This window comes from Daktulosphaira vitifoliae, unplaced genomic scaffold (assembly GCF_025091365.1).
Source record: "Daktulosphaira vitifoliae isolate Bord-2020 unplaced genomic scaffold, ASM2509136v1 Scaffold_1, whole genome shotgun sequence".
In the NCBI taxonomy this organism is placed as follows: Eukaryota; Metazoa; Arthropoda; class Insecta; order Hemiptera; family Phylloxeridae; genus Daktulosphaira; species Daktulosphaira vitifoliae.
Genome location: NW_026099572.1, coordinates 85,182,650 through 85,196,310, shown reverse-complemented (window position 1 = coordinate 85,196,310; position 13,661 = coordinate 85,182,650). Strand labels below are relative to the sequence as shown.

Sequence of the window (13,661 nt, the reverse complement as noted above, 5' to 3'; positions counted from 1 at the left end):
AAAAATCGTTTGTTTACTTTTAAGATAACATTAACCTAACAAATGTGGTAGTATTTGATTCTTTGATTATGTATGTTTTATTGTTATGTTGATTTTTTACCGCGTTGCCCCCCCTCCATCATTAGAGTTGATGTTAAATAGTCTGTTAAAAAAATTATTTTACTTATTAAAGAATTAAATATTTTATTTATTAATCTCTATTTATCCTATTAAAATTTTTATAATTAATCAACTTAAAATTTTTTTATTGTTATGCAAGTTCTTCAGATATTTTTTAATGTAGTTCTTTTGTTTGTCTTTGTTTAGAACTTTTATGTCTTTTTACCTAATAATTTTAAAAGTTTATCTCCTCATATTAACTTATGATGGGTAACAATATAAATTTACATATTAATTATTATTTAAATAATATTCGAAAAAATAGGTAAATACTTTTTAAACAATTTTTGAATTACTTGCTACCTTGTTTTAATGCACCAAGATTACATTCATAAATATTAAATATGAAAAGATAAATTAAGCCTTTTATTGACTGAAACTGATTCATTTTTTCATAAGTTTAAGTATGCACACATAAATGAAATATTTGTGAAATAAAACAATTTTAAAAGTAATAAAACTTAGGTAAAAATGACAAATAATACCTTCATTATGTAAATACTATTTTTATAATATTCTTGATTTAAATTTGAACCAAATTTTGAATAATTATATTTCACTTCATTATTTATAATTAAATAATTAACTTTATTATCATTTAGACTTGCGAGCAATTTTACGTAATGAAATAGTAGGAGAAACATGAAGATATGCTAAAATATTTATTAAATTAATTTCATTGACTGATACAGATTGTCGTTTTTGATTTTTTAAATTATCAAATTGACCGGTCTGTCTCAATGTATAAATTCTTCGAAAAGTTTTTTCATGAGGCAAAAAACGATCAGGATAATGTTCATTGTACAAATTAGCAGCTTGTCTTGCGTTTTTACTATACACAATAAAGCACTCAAACATGTCAGTTTTTTCAATACTTGTATAAGACACAATTAAATAATATTAAAAAGAAATATTTCAAGGAAATAAAATAGTTGAAATTATAATATAATTATATTAAAATATGTTTATTAAAACTTTTAATGCTTTTAAACCTGCTATTATACTGTTATATTCCAGTGACTTATCTAGTACCTATTTATAGCTATAGATAAATTATTTAGAAATTTGTGATAAATATTGACATTTTTATGGATGTAGTACTATTTGTCAATTCTTTATTTTCTAATCTGGATTGTGTAAATTAATATAACAACTATGCTTAGTTTATTTTAAATATGGTTCTTATATTCATAAAGTTCTTTTAGCTTCGATGCGAAGCTGAGAAGGTATTGGTTTTACTAAGATGTGTTTTTTTTTTTTTTTTGTGTCTGTTACCACTTTTTCTCAGCTCTCACCGAACCAATTTCTTTCAATGATACGTCAAAAGATCACAAATCGTATCTAGTCGAAGACATTACCCTTAAAAATTGAAAAAAATTCCCTCGTTCCCCGTAAATGGGGGAAACCTCCAAAAAAATTACAAATTTAAAAATCGCTAATTTTCGATATTTTTTCAATTTTTTTTACTAAAAACTGCCGTAACTTTTTTAAAAATATATCTTTAATTAAATCTAATGTAATATACTTCATATTGGTAAAAAAAAAATTTCGGACTTCATTTTAATTAAANACTAATGTAATATACTTCATATTGGTAAAAAAAAAAAATTTCGGACTTCATTTTAATTAAAATTATCTTCATGGTGAAAACAGACATTAAACTTAATAAAAAAAATACGATTTTTGTAAAAAAATTCTTTTTTATATTTTTAACTTTATAATGCTATAACTTTTTGAAAGATGTATGGATCAATATAATTCTTTTTTTTGTAGATGCATGATGTTTTTACCTATCATTTGGTATATTTTTTTTATAAATTTGACTTTTACCTGCCTACAGGGGGGGATTCAAAATGACAACTTTTTCACAAAAAATTTACTTTTTCGACTTAAATTTTGAAAGTGTTCCGGAAAGTCTGACACTTTTTTATATATATTAAATTAAAGCTAATGTAATCTACTTTATTATGTAAAAAACAAATTTCGGACTTTATTTTGTCTTCACGATGAAAATGGCTACCAAATGCTATTATTGTGTGAAAATTCTCAATTTTATTTTTTACATTTTTAACTTTATAATGCTATAACTTATTGAAAAGTGTATTGATCAATATAATTTTTTTATGGGAAATACTATTTTTTAATAATCCCTTTTTCATTCGACATACTTTATCTTAATCAGGATATTAATAAGGAACTAGCAGTTTATGAAGCTTTTGGAATAATCCACCAATTTTTTAAAATTAAACACTATCTAAAGATTTGCATCGAAGCGTTTTTTTTTGATAGTGATTTTAATCACTGTCAGATATCATTATACTTGATCCATCTATACCACGTCACCACTGTACCGCGACCTCCCTGTGCTGGTTTTTTTTATTTTAGATATAATTAATATTATAGAATACATTTAATTGTTTTACCAATATTGGGAATCATACCACAAAGTTAGACTGAAAATAAAGTTACTATTTTTAAACTAGTATAATATTAATTATATATTCAATGTTATGTATTTCAAGCTAAATGATTTGTCAAATTTTTTTTTAAATTATGTTTTTTACTATGGAACATAGCATGATAGATTAATAATATTTATATACAAAATAAAATCTGATGCTTCAAAACTTGTGTTTATCATTTTTATTGAGCATAGACAGGGTAATTCATTTCAAAATAAAACATTTGTAAATTGTTCATCTTATAGTTTAAATAAAAAAATTAATAAAACAATTACTTTTAGATTGCTTTGTTAAGTATAAAATTAATATGTTTCCAATAAATTTATTTTTAAAAGTTAGCATTTTTTTTTCAAAAAAGGTATTATTTTTAATCTATGATTTTAGTGTATGTTTTGTGCATGAATCATTAAAGTTTATTTTTCATTGTTAAATAATTTTATTAATATTCCTTTGTAGTTTATTAAATTTTTTAATTATATTTAGTATTTTTATGCTAATATCATCATTATGCTTTTACTTGCATATATTTCATTATATTTATATGTATTTATTTTGTTTGTAAACTATAAATTTATTTAAATTAATTATTGTATTAGGGTACCTTTTATAGCTTATAGAACTATAAATATTTTGTCATATCAGATATTAAAATTTCATTTTTATTAAAAAAAAAAATAGTGAATAATTTCAAAGAAATTTTTAATTTTTATTTAATAATAAAAAAAATTTTTAATTGTTTCACTTGGTCATTAATTTATAATACATATTCTTTTTTAGCTTCGATGCGATGCTGAGAAGGTATTGGTTTTACTAAGATGTTTTTTTATTTTTTTTTTGTGTCTGTCACAATTTTTTCTCAGCTCTCACCGAACCGATTTCTATCAATGATACGTCAAAAGATCACAAATCGTATCTAGTTGAAGTCATTACCTTCAAAAATTGAAAAAAAATTCCTCGTTCCCCGTAAATGGGAGAAACCTCCAAAAAAATTACAAATTTAAAAATCGCTAATTTTCGAAATTTTTTTAATTTTTTTTACTAAAAACTGCCGTAACTTTTTGAAAAATAAACATATCAATATAATTCTTTTTTTATATTTAAAATGAGGGATTTAAAATGACAACTATTTTACAAAAAATTAATTTTTTCAACTTAACTTTTGAAAGTGTTCCGGAAAGTCTGACACTTTNCTTTTGAAAATGTTCCGGAAAGTCTGACACTTTTATATATATCTTAAATTAAAGCTAATGTAATCTACTTTATTATGTAAAAAAAAAATTTCGGACTGTCTTCATGGTGAAAATGGCTACCAAATGCTATTATTGTGTGAAAATTCTCAATTTTATTTTTTACATTTTAGCTTCGATGCGAAGCTGAGAAGGTATTGGTTTTTCTATGATGTGTTTTTTTTTTTTTTTTGTCCGTTACCACTTTTTCTCAGCTCTCACCGAACGGATTTCTTTCAACGATACATCAAAAGATCACAAATCGTATCTAGTCGAAGACATTACCCTCAAAAATTGAAAAAAATTCCTTCGTTCCCCGTAAATGGAGGAAAGCTCCAAAAAAATTACAAATTAAAAAATCGCTAATTTTCGAAATTTTTTCAATTTTTTTTACTTAATATTGCCATAACTTTTTCAAAAATGAACATATCAATATAATTATTTTTTATAGATGCTTGATGTCTTAACCTATTATTTGGTATATTTTTTTTGTAAATTTGACCTTTTTTCTGCCCACAGGGGGGGATTTAAAATGACAACTTTTTCACAAAAAATTAACTTTTTCAACTTAACTTTTGAAAATGTTCCGGAAGGTCTGACACTTTTATATATATCTTAAATTAAAGCTAATGTAATGTACTTTAATATGAAAAAAAAAAATTTGACCTCTGGACTTGTCTTCATGGTGAAAACGGCTAACGAATGCTATTTTTGTGTAAAATTCTTGATTTTATTATTTATATTATATTTAACTTTATAATGCTATAACTTATTGAAAAGTTTATGAATCCACACAATTTTTTTATGAGAAATAATATTTTTTAATAAACCCTTTTTCATTCGACATATTTATCTTAATCAAGATATTAATAAGAAACCAGCAGATCAAGTAGTTTTTGGAATAAAACAGCAATTTTTTTAAAATTAAACACTATCTAAAGATTTGCATCGAAGCGTTTATTTTTGATAGTGATTTTAATCACTGTCAGATATCATTATACTTGATCCAACTATGCCACGTCACCACTGTGCCGCGACCCCCCTGTGCTGGGTAGGTTTAACTTTATAATGCTATAACTTATTGAAAAGTGTATCAAAGTTGATTAATATAATTTTTTTATGGGAAATACTATTTTTTAATAATCCCTTTTTCATTCGACATACTTTATCTTAATCAGGATATTAATAAGGAACTAGTAGTTTATGAAGCTTTTGGAATAATCCACAAATTTTTTAAAATTAAACACTATCTAAAGATTTGCATCGAAGCAATAAATAATAATTAATATAATATATTAATATTATTTAAACAAACTTTTATCTAAGTAACACATGTAATTAAAGCCTCGATACCATTAGTTAATTGTTTTTACAAATCATGATTTCAAAATATAAAATATTTATAACCATAAATAAAAATTAAATAATTAAGAAGAGAATTAATAAATCTAAACAAATTATATAAGTTTACAATATTCTATATTCTAAATATTCCTTAATCAATCCTATATTATATATTATTTCTATTTCCCTTTTATTCTAATTTCCCCCAATTTAGTATATTTATTATTTTTATTTTTGCTTTATTACAAGGAAACACGAAGTTTACAGTCTCGAGAAAAATATGTGTAACGAGTTCGAAAGAGGCGGTAAAAAACTCTTCGATCTGCTGAGAAATATTGCTCCCAACGTAGCACTGCATATACCTAAAACTACAGGTCAAAACGAGGTAAATTAATATAATTTATATTGTTAAACCACAATTGTAGTTAATACCACAAAGAGAGGATGAAACTGATCAAGAGAATAAAAGAGACTCAATATTAAAAAAAAAATTTGAAAAAGCTCTAACAGAAATAAAGAATAAAAAAGCACCTGGTATTGATGATAAACAAGCCGAATTACTCAAAAATTGTGGAGAAAAAACAAAGTCCATGCTCTATCAAATGACTTGCAAAATGTATGACCATGGAGAGATACCTGATGATTTCACCAAGTGTCTTATAATTCCGATTCCAAAAAAAGCCAGACCACAAAGTTGTGATCAGTATAGAACCTTAAGCTTTGTACCTCCTGCTTCTAAAATTCTTACACGGATAGTTCTGATAGAGAGAAAGATTGAAAATACTTTGACAGATGACCAGTTCGGATTTAGGAGGAGAATGGGAACGAGACAGGCAATACTAAGTCTAAGACAAGTAATATAAAAAAGGAACAGAAAAGGAAAAGCTACTTATATATCATTTGTGGACTTGGTTTGTAGACGACATTGCCATTAAAACCGAAAATGAAACAGACCTGTAAGTAATATTAGATAACATGAATCCGATAATGAGTAACAAATATAATATGAGAATAAACAAAAAGAAAACAAAGATTCTAGTCTGCAGTCGGAACACAGAACACATCAAAACAAACGAGATTGAAATTGATGGGGAAATACTTGAACGAGTAAATTAAAAGGTAAAATAGCTCAAGCTATACAAGCATTTAATAAAAAGAAAAGTTTGTTTACATCAAGAAACATAGATATAAATATAAAAAGAAGGCTTGTCAAAACCTATATATGGAGTGTTGGACTATATGGAAGCGAAACATGGACAATAGAAAAGAAGGAAGAAAACAGTTTGCTAGCTTTGGAGACTTGGTGCTGGCGAAGGGTATTGAAGATAAGTTGGATGGATCACGTAACAAATGACAAAGTATTCAGAAGGATTGGAGAAAAAAAAAAGTTTTTTAGGACATTTAAAAAAGAGAAAACTGAAATTCATAGGACATTCTTTAAGACACAATGGGCTAATGACAAGAGTGATAAAAGGCATGATAGAGGAATAAAACACAAGAGGCAGGCCACCCCTAGAATGCATTAAATAAATTCAAAAAGATGTAAATGCAACATCATATTATGATCTGAAAATGAAAGCGGAGAATCTAGATGAATGGAAATTTGCTTTAAACCATCGGAATGGCTGTTGACGAAAAAAAAATTACGGAATACAACACATTTTATAATTTTAGTATTAACGTCATTTGAAATTTCCATTTTTCCCATTTTTCATTGCCATTTAGTTTGTTAATTTTTATAGATTCGGTTTTCATGATAACGAATTTCCTGTGCACTATCTACAAAAAAACTAAATACTGGGTATCGGGGCTATAACCTATTGAATTAAATAGGTTATGTAATTAAAAGATTTAGAAATTAATCGTAATATAATAGTATAAAATATAAAATATCAAAACATATAATATATGATGTACAACGGCAACGATTCGCTTTACTAGATAGACATAACCGAGAAAGGTGTGTCCCCCCAAAACTGCAGGTTAAGTGTTAGATTTTCAAAAAAATTATATCAAATGAAAGATAGAAGTCTAAGGTTATAATATAAAAAAATAGGTTAATTTTTAAATATATTATTATAGTTTTAAGAAAAAAAAGTGAAAAAAATGACGAAATTTACCGATTTTAAAAATGGTAATTTTTTTGGAGATTTCCGCCATTTACGGGAAACGAGGAAAATTTTTAAAATTTTTAAGGGTAATGTCTTCAGCTAGATACGATTAGTGATCTTTTGACATATTGTTCCTCAATATCAGTCCAGTAAGAGCTGAGAAAAAGTGGCAACAGACATAAAAAAAAAAAAAAACCTAGCACAGTGGGGTCGCGGCATAGTGGGGACGTTGCATAGTTGAATCCAGTATAGATTTAATCTGACAGTGATAAAAATCACTATCATAAGAAACGCTTCGATTCAAATCTATAGATAGTGTTTAATTCTAAGAAATTGGTGGATAATTACAAAAGCTACATGATCTGCTAGTTCCTTATTTATACCCTGATTAAAATAAAATATGTCGAATGAAAAAGGGATTATTAAAAAATATTATTTCTCATAAAAAAATTGGGTTGATTCATACACTTTTCAATAAGTTATACCATTATAAAGTTTAAAATGTAACCAACCCAACCTAACATCAACTCCTATTTCCATAATTATATCCAGATTAGTAATTCGTTTAATTATCTATTATATAATTTTTATAATTAATTATTATAAAATTATTATCGATTTTTAGTATGTTAAAAGTAATCATTTTGAACCTACTTCTTTTTGTCCTTTAAAGTGAAAGTTTTAATAAAAAAAAATGAATTTATTACCATAACTTTTACCTCAACTTGCAAGTTTGAAATTGATATTATTAAATAGAAAAAAATGAAATTGGTAGATTATTTCAAAAAGAACAATAACACTTATTCCATTAATTTTACCCCGATTTATAATTATAATATATGAATACATAATAATTACAGTAATTAAATTGAGTATGAAAGTGGTATTCAATAATATAATATTGTAATTTTTACGGAGATATTATAAAAATAAAAAGGAGTTGTATATTCATATACTTTTAATGCGTATACAAATTTATAGGAATTGATGCAATACTTTTTAATAAAAAAATTTTTTTACTTATGAATAAATACACTAAACGAAGGAACTTTCATCAGAAAAAAAAATACTTTTCGCGATGTTTTCAATTGTGCAATTAAACTTTTTCTATTACTTCTAAGTTTTAATATTATTACTTATTATTAAAAAATAAGTATTTACATATAAAAAAAAATAATTAAGAACAAAAAAAATTGTATTAAATTAATACTGATTTTGATTTTTAATATGTTAAAGGTAATCATTTTGAACCTACTTTGTTTTTGTCTTATAAAGTGAAAGGTTTAATTAAAAAAAAAATGAATTTGTTAAGATTAATATGCAATCAGGAAATATTATAATTACTATTTACAGTACATTTTTTAGAAAAATTCGATTTTTTTGCATTTTTATCCTAATAGATAACTGAAATAGAAATAATAGTAATCATCTCTAATTAACTTTTGGTGTTTAAAAAGATTCTACGATGGATATATTTAGAATTTGATGAATTTTAATGATTATATATCTAAAAAAAAAAAAAAGTTGTTAAAATGATTTACTCAATTGAGTGTAATACAAAATTTGATTATAATTGTAAAAATCCATCGTTAAATTCAGGTGAAACTAAAAATCATTTTTTTTTTTAATTTATGATTTATATAGTAAAATATTACAAAAAAAATTATAGACTGGTAGTAGCACACACAAATGGAGTTAAAAATTAATAAATTACAAAGTAAAATGATTTACTTTTCTAGTTGAATACTTTTATCATATCAAATCTAATTCGACAATAAATACTTTAAGAATATTAGAAATTAATGATTTTAATTGTGTGTATGGAAAAAGCTAGTTAAGCTACTTTTTATTTGAATAAGGAATATTTTTTTGATTTTTTAGAGTAATAACTTAAACTAATCATTAACTTAAATATCATAAACTTAAATGAATCATTTGACTGGATAACGTGCTAATTCACGGTAAATGAATAGTGCGCTATTACGGGCCGTGTCAAGTTACTATTTTAAATCCCCCCAGTGAGCAGAATAAGTGATATATTTTCAAAAAAAATTATATCAAATGAAAGGAAATTACCTAAGGTTTCAATATAAAAAAATATTATTTTGAATTATTATTATTTGAATAAGTTATGGAAGTTTTAAGAAAAAAAATTGAAAAAATTTCGAAAACTAGCGATTTTTAAATTTATAATTTTTTTGGATATTTCCTGCATTTGCGGGGAACGAGGGAATTTTTTTTCAATTTTTAAGGGTAATGTCTTCAATTAGATACGATTTGTGATCATTTGACGTATTTTTGAAAGAAATCGGTCCAGTGAGAGCTGAGAAAAAGTCGCAACAGACATAAAAAAAAAAAAAAAAAACACATTACAGTAAAATTAATACCTTCTCCGCTTCGCATCGAAGCTAAAACACATCATAGTAAAAATTAATACCTTCTTAGCTTCGCATCGAAGCTAAAAATTATAAACAATTTTGTTCTTATAATTTTTTTTATCCAAACAACCATTTACGTTTTATAATTGTTTAAAAATTTTGAAAATTGTCATTTATTACGTTTCATAATATTGGTGGCAGTGCAACCAGTATTTTTATTAGATTCTTTAGTCTTACAAAACTATAGACTTCTGTAATATAGGTCATTATTTACAACTGAAAACAAAGCATTTTTGTAATGTTTGGTTTAACTATGAATTTCTTGATCTATTATTACAAAAATATAATATATTCTTTTATTTGTAAACCTAGAAGTAGAACCCTTATGTAATGTTTAGATTTGAATTTTATAAAAAGAAAAACAAAATATTTTAGTATATAAGATGAAATGGAATGAATTGAAAGGAGGAGAGAGAGAAGATCTCGGGAGTACCGAAGGTATTCTCTTTTCGCGTGGTACGTTTGTGACTTTAAGTTTTCATTTTGTGTATTATTTATTTATTCTGTTTTAAGTGTATCAATATTTTATATGTTTTATTTTGATTGATTATATCTTTATCAACTACATTTTGCGTTATTATTGAACTACTATAACTATAAGTTAGAACGAAAAGATTGTTCCATATATTTAAATACAACACTTCGCTATTAATAATACACCGAAAACCCGATTTGAATTTATTATTGTTATCACTCATTTAGTGCGTAGTAAATTTTTATAGCTAATTTACCTGTCATAATTTGATCAATAAAATGCGGTTAATGCAACAGAAAATAAAATTATAAATAAGGGTTTTTATCCTTCAAGGAATGAAAAAATTATGGTTTGACTACATATTATTGTAGAGTATTTTAAACTTTATATTTTTTCTCTATAATAAAATTAAAATTCTCAATATTTTCTGAGAAAATGAGTGTCTTACCAGATTTCAATCACCCTGTTGGGTGTATAAATGTTCCTTCTAAAACACCTGATCACCTGATCGCCTGATCGCCTGATCACATGATCGAGTGTTTTGGTATTTTTTTCAATGAAAGTTGTCTTTATACGACAGCAGTTTCCCTTTACGTCTATGTGTACATAGTTGCTTGCATGATATTAGATCACTTGTACGTCAACTAATTCCTCATGACATGATTCCTGATCGCCTGATCGCCTGATCACATGATCGAGTGTTTTGGTATTTTTCAAAATACCCCCTCTATTTAAATTATAACTCGTTTTTCATTGGTTTATATTTTCTTAAACGTGTTTACGCGATATAAAACATGTAAAATACCCAAACATTTAACAGTGTTTTCAAGCTACTACGCGTTGCAGTTCAGGCAATCATATTGAATAGAACTTCTTCTGAACCCGCCAGTCCAAAAATACATCTATAATGTCATATGGAGAAGAAAAAGAACAAGCAGCAGCATACAGACAGATGAAATACAAATACGTACCACCTACACCACCAGACGATTTAATAGATGTCAGCTCTTTTAACATCGATTTCAAAGAACGTAAGTTTATACAAATCGGCTTTGATTCAAATACTCTACAAATTAAAATTCATATTATTACGCCATGGCGGCATTTAAGCGTAAATGAAGGCTTTTTAAGACGATTATTTGGATACATGGAACAGTTGTTGAATAATGTGTTGGACAACAAGCCCATTCGAGCAGAGTCGGTAATTATTAACGACGATGATGAAGTAATCATTTCAAAAGCGTTTTACAAATCCGAAAACGTACTGATATTACAATCAAGATTTAATAAAGATTGTAGAATTATTTTAACTAGTAAAAACACATTAAAGCTACAAGAACTAGAATTCATTATTCATGAAACTATTGTTCAAAAGTCGACATATTCTAAAATATCAATTCAATCACAAATGGAGAAAATGGTAAATTATTTACTAAAACAAAAAATGGACATATCAAATCAAGATTCCGTGAAAAAATTTATTCGTAAACAAGAAACATTTTCCAACTATACAAATTCAAATAACAATGAACCAGACTTTACTCTTCAAATTAAAATGCATGCTAGTAATTATCTAGCGAATGAAGTTTACAAAAAACACAATGAAAATAAGGTAAGAAAAAAAAGTTAATTAGTATTGTATAAAATATTTATTATTAATGAAATATATTGCTTTTATAGGATTATGATGAAAACGATGGACCGTATATGTATGATTATAGAAGTTCTCCGGTTCCTTATGAAAATTTTAAAAATCATTTTCAAATAAGTCCACGCTCGCCATCACCCAAACGCAAGTTGTCGCCTGTTTCACAGGCTAATTGGAGCTTTAGATAATTAATAATTTATTTATACATATCTATTTAAATTTAGAAATTTTAGTACTGTTAAGGAAAAGATGATGATGAATGAAGTAACAACGGATGAAGTTTTACTTGGCGTCGAGCCGTTTAATAAAAGAAGTGAAAAGAGAGTTGCGACACAAAAATAATATGCGAACAAATGATAAATAATAACACTAGTATTACTGTGAAATAACCGTTGACAAAAGACAATAAAAGTTAATCGAAACACGGTGGCGTTTTCTGGTTGATCCGGTGGACAGCGTATCACAGTGTCAAAGGTGTCCCGAAGAAGACTGACTCGACGTATTATTGCGGCGGGGTATACGACGCTAGGCATTTGTTGGACTTTACACCACGACGATAACGCGTGTGTGTGACGGTCCGGTTTACAGTTAAGCGGTGGCTGAGAAGGAGCTGACACGACCGCGGGGTGTCAACGTGTGACAACGCCGTGGCCGTGTCAGTACAAAAAAAAAATTAATTGTTATTATACATCTATTTTCGTGTCACATACTAATTACTTATTATGAAATATATTTTAATTTTACTTGAATAATAATAATAATAATAATAATAAAACAGTTGTGTTAATAAAAAAAAAATGATTTATTTATTTATTATTACATTTATAAACAATGTCAAAATGTTTCCAGGATATTAAAATAATGACAACATATTATAAAAATTAAAAAAGATGCTATGATGTGAAAAAAATATTTAAAAATAATTTTTGTTAATATTAAAATATAAGATACTATTTTGAAAATCTAATAATTCTACAAATTCTATATTGACAACAATAATATAGAAAGATTTTTGACTATAAAATTTGTATTTTTATGGAATTAAATATCTCCTCGAGTTATACAAAGCGTGGTGAGTGAATTTTTAATATACATATACGGCATATTATGCACCTGCATTCATCGTAAACATAACAATATGGTACCAGGTGAAATCGTATCATAGGATCGTGTAAAACCGCCCTCGAAACATGACCCGCAATGGCGAACAAAAATATATTCTCTATCACATGTATAAACAGGTTCACACGTGATGGGACACCACCCCAATATACGAAGTACCGCCTCTAACCATACTCACAAAAATTTATCAAAACAAGTGACGTAGTGACGTACAAGTGAACTAATGTCGCATATGTGAACTAATGACGTTTAAAGGTAAAAACGTAAAGTGGAACTGATGTCGTATAAAGACAACTTTTATTGAAAGAAATACCAAAACACTCGATCATGTGATAAGGAATTAGTTGACGTACAAGTGATCTAATATCATGCAAGCAACTATGTACACATAGACGTAAAGGGAAACTGCTATTGCATAAAGACAACTTTCATTTAAAAAAAATACAAAAACACTCGATCATGTGATCAGGCGATCAGGCGATCAGGTGATCATGTGATCAGGTGTTTTAGAAGGAACATTTATACACTACTAACTCCTATTTCCTTAATTATAACCTGATTGATTTTCATTGATTTATAAGTGTAACAATTTATTAAATTTCTTTAAATTTAACTCTGATGTACATTATAACCACAAGTCCAGAGGTAATTTAATTTTAATATTGTATATATTATA

At 26.2% G+C, this 13,661-nt stretch overlaps 1 protein-coding gene across 1 annotated transcript; it reads left to right on the top strand.

Annotated features, from left to right (window-relative positions):
• The first annotated feature begins 10,723 nt into the window (after positions 1-10,723).
• Positions 10,724-12,051, top strand: LOC126895996 (uncharacterized). The gene is made up of 2 exons (XM_050668386.1): positions 10,724-11,827; positions 11,896-12,051. Exons 1-2 carry the CDS (start codon positions 11,123-11,125, stop codon positions 12,049-12,051), a joined length of 861 nt encoding a protein of 286 aa, XP_050524343.1. The 5' UTR covers positions 10,724-11,122.
• The last annotated feature ends 1,610 nt before the right edge of the window (positions 12,052-13,661 follow it).

What these genes read in the sequence shown, in the direction of transcription:
- LOC126895996 (XM_050668386.1), top strand. Translation starts at nt 11,123, where the DNA reads ATGTCATATGGAGAAGAAAAAGAACAAGCAGCAGCATACAGACAGATG. An exon ending in AAAAACACAATGAAAATAAG is followed by an intron (nt 11,828 to 11,895) that starts GTAAGAAAAAAA and finishes TTGCTTTTATAG; the next exon opens with GATTATGATGAAAACGATGG.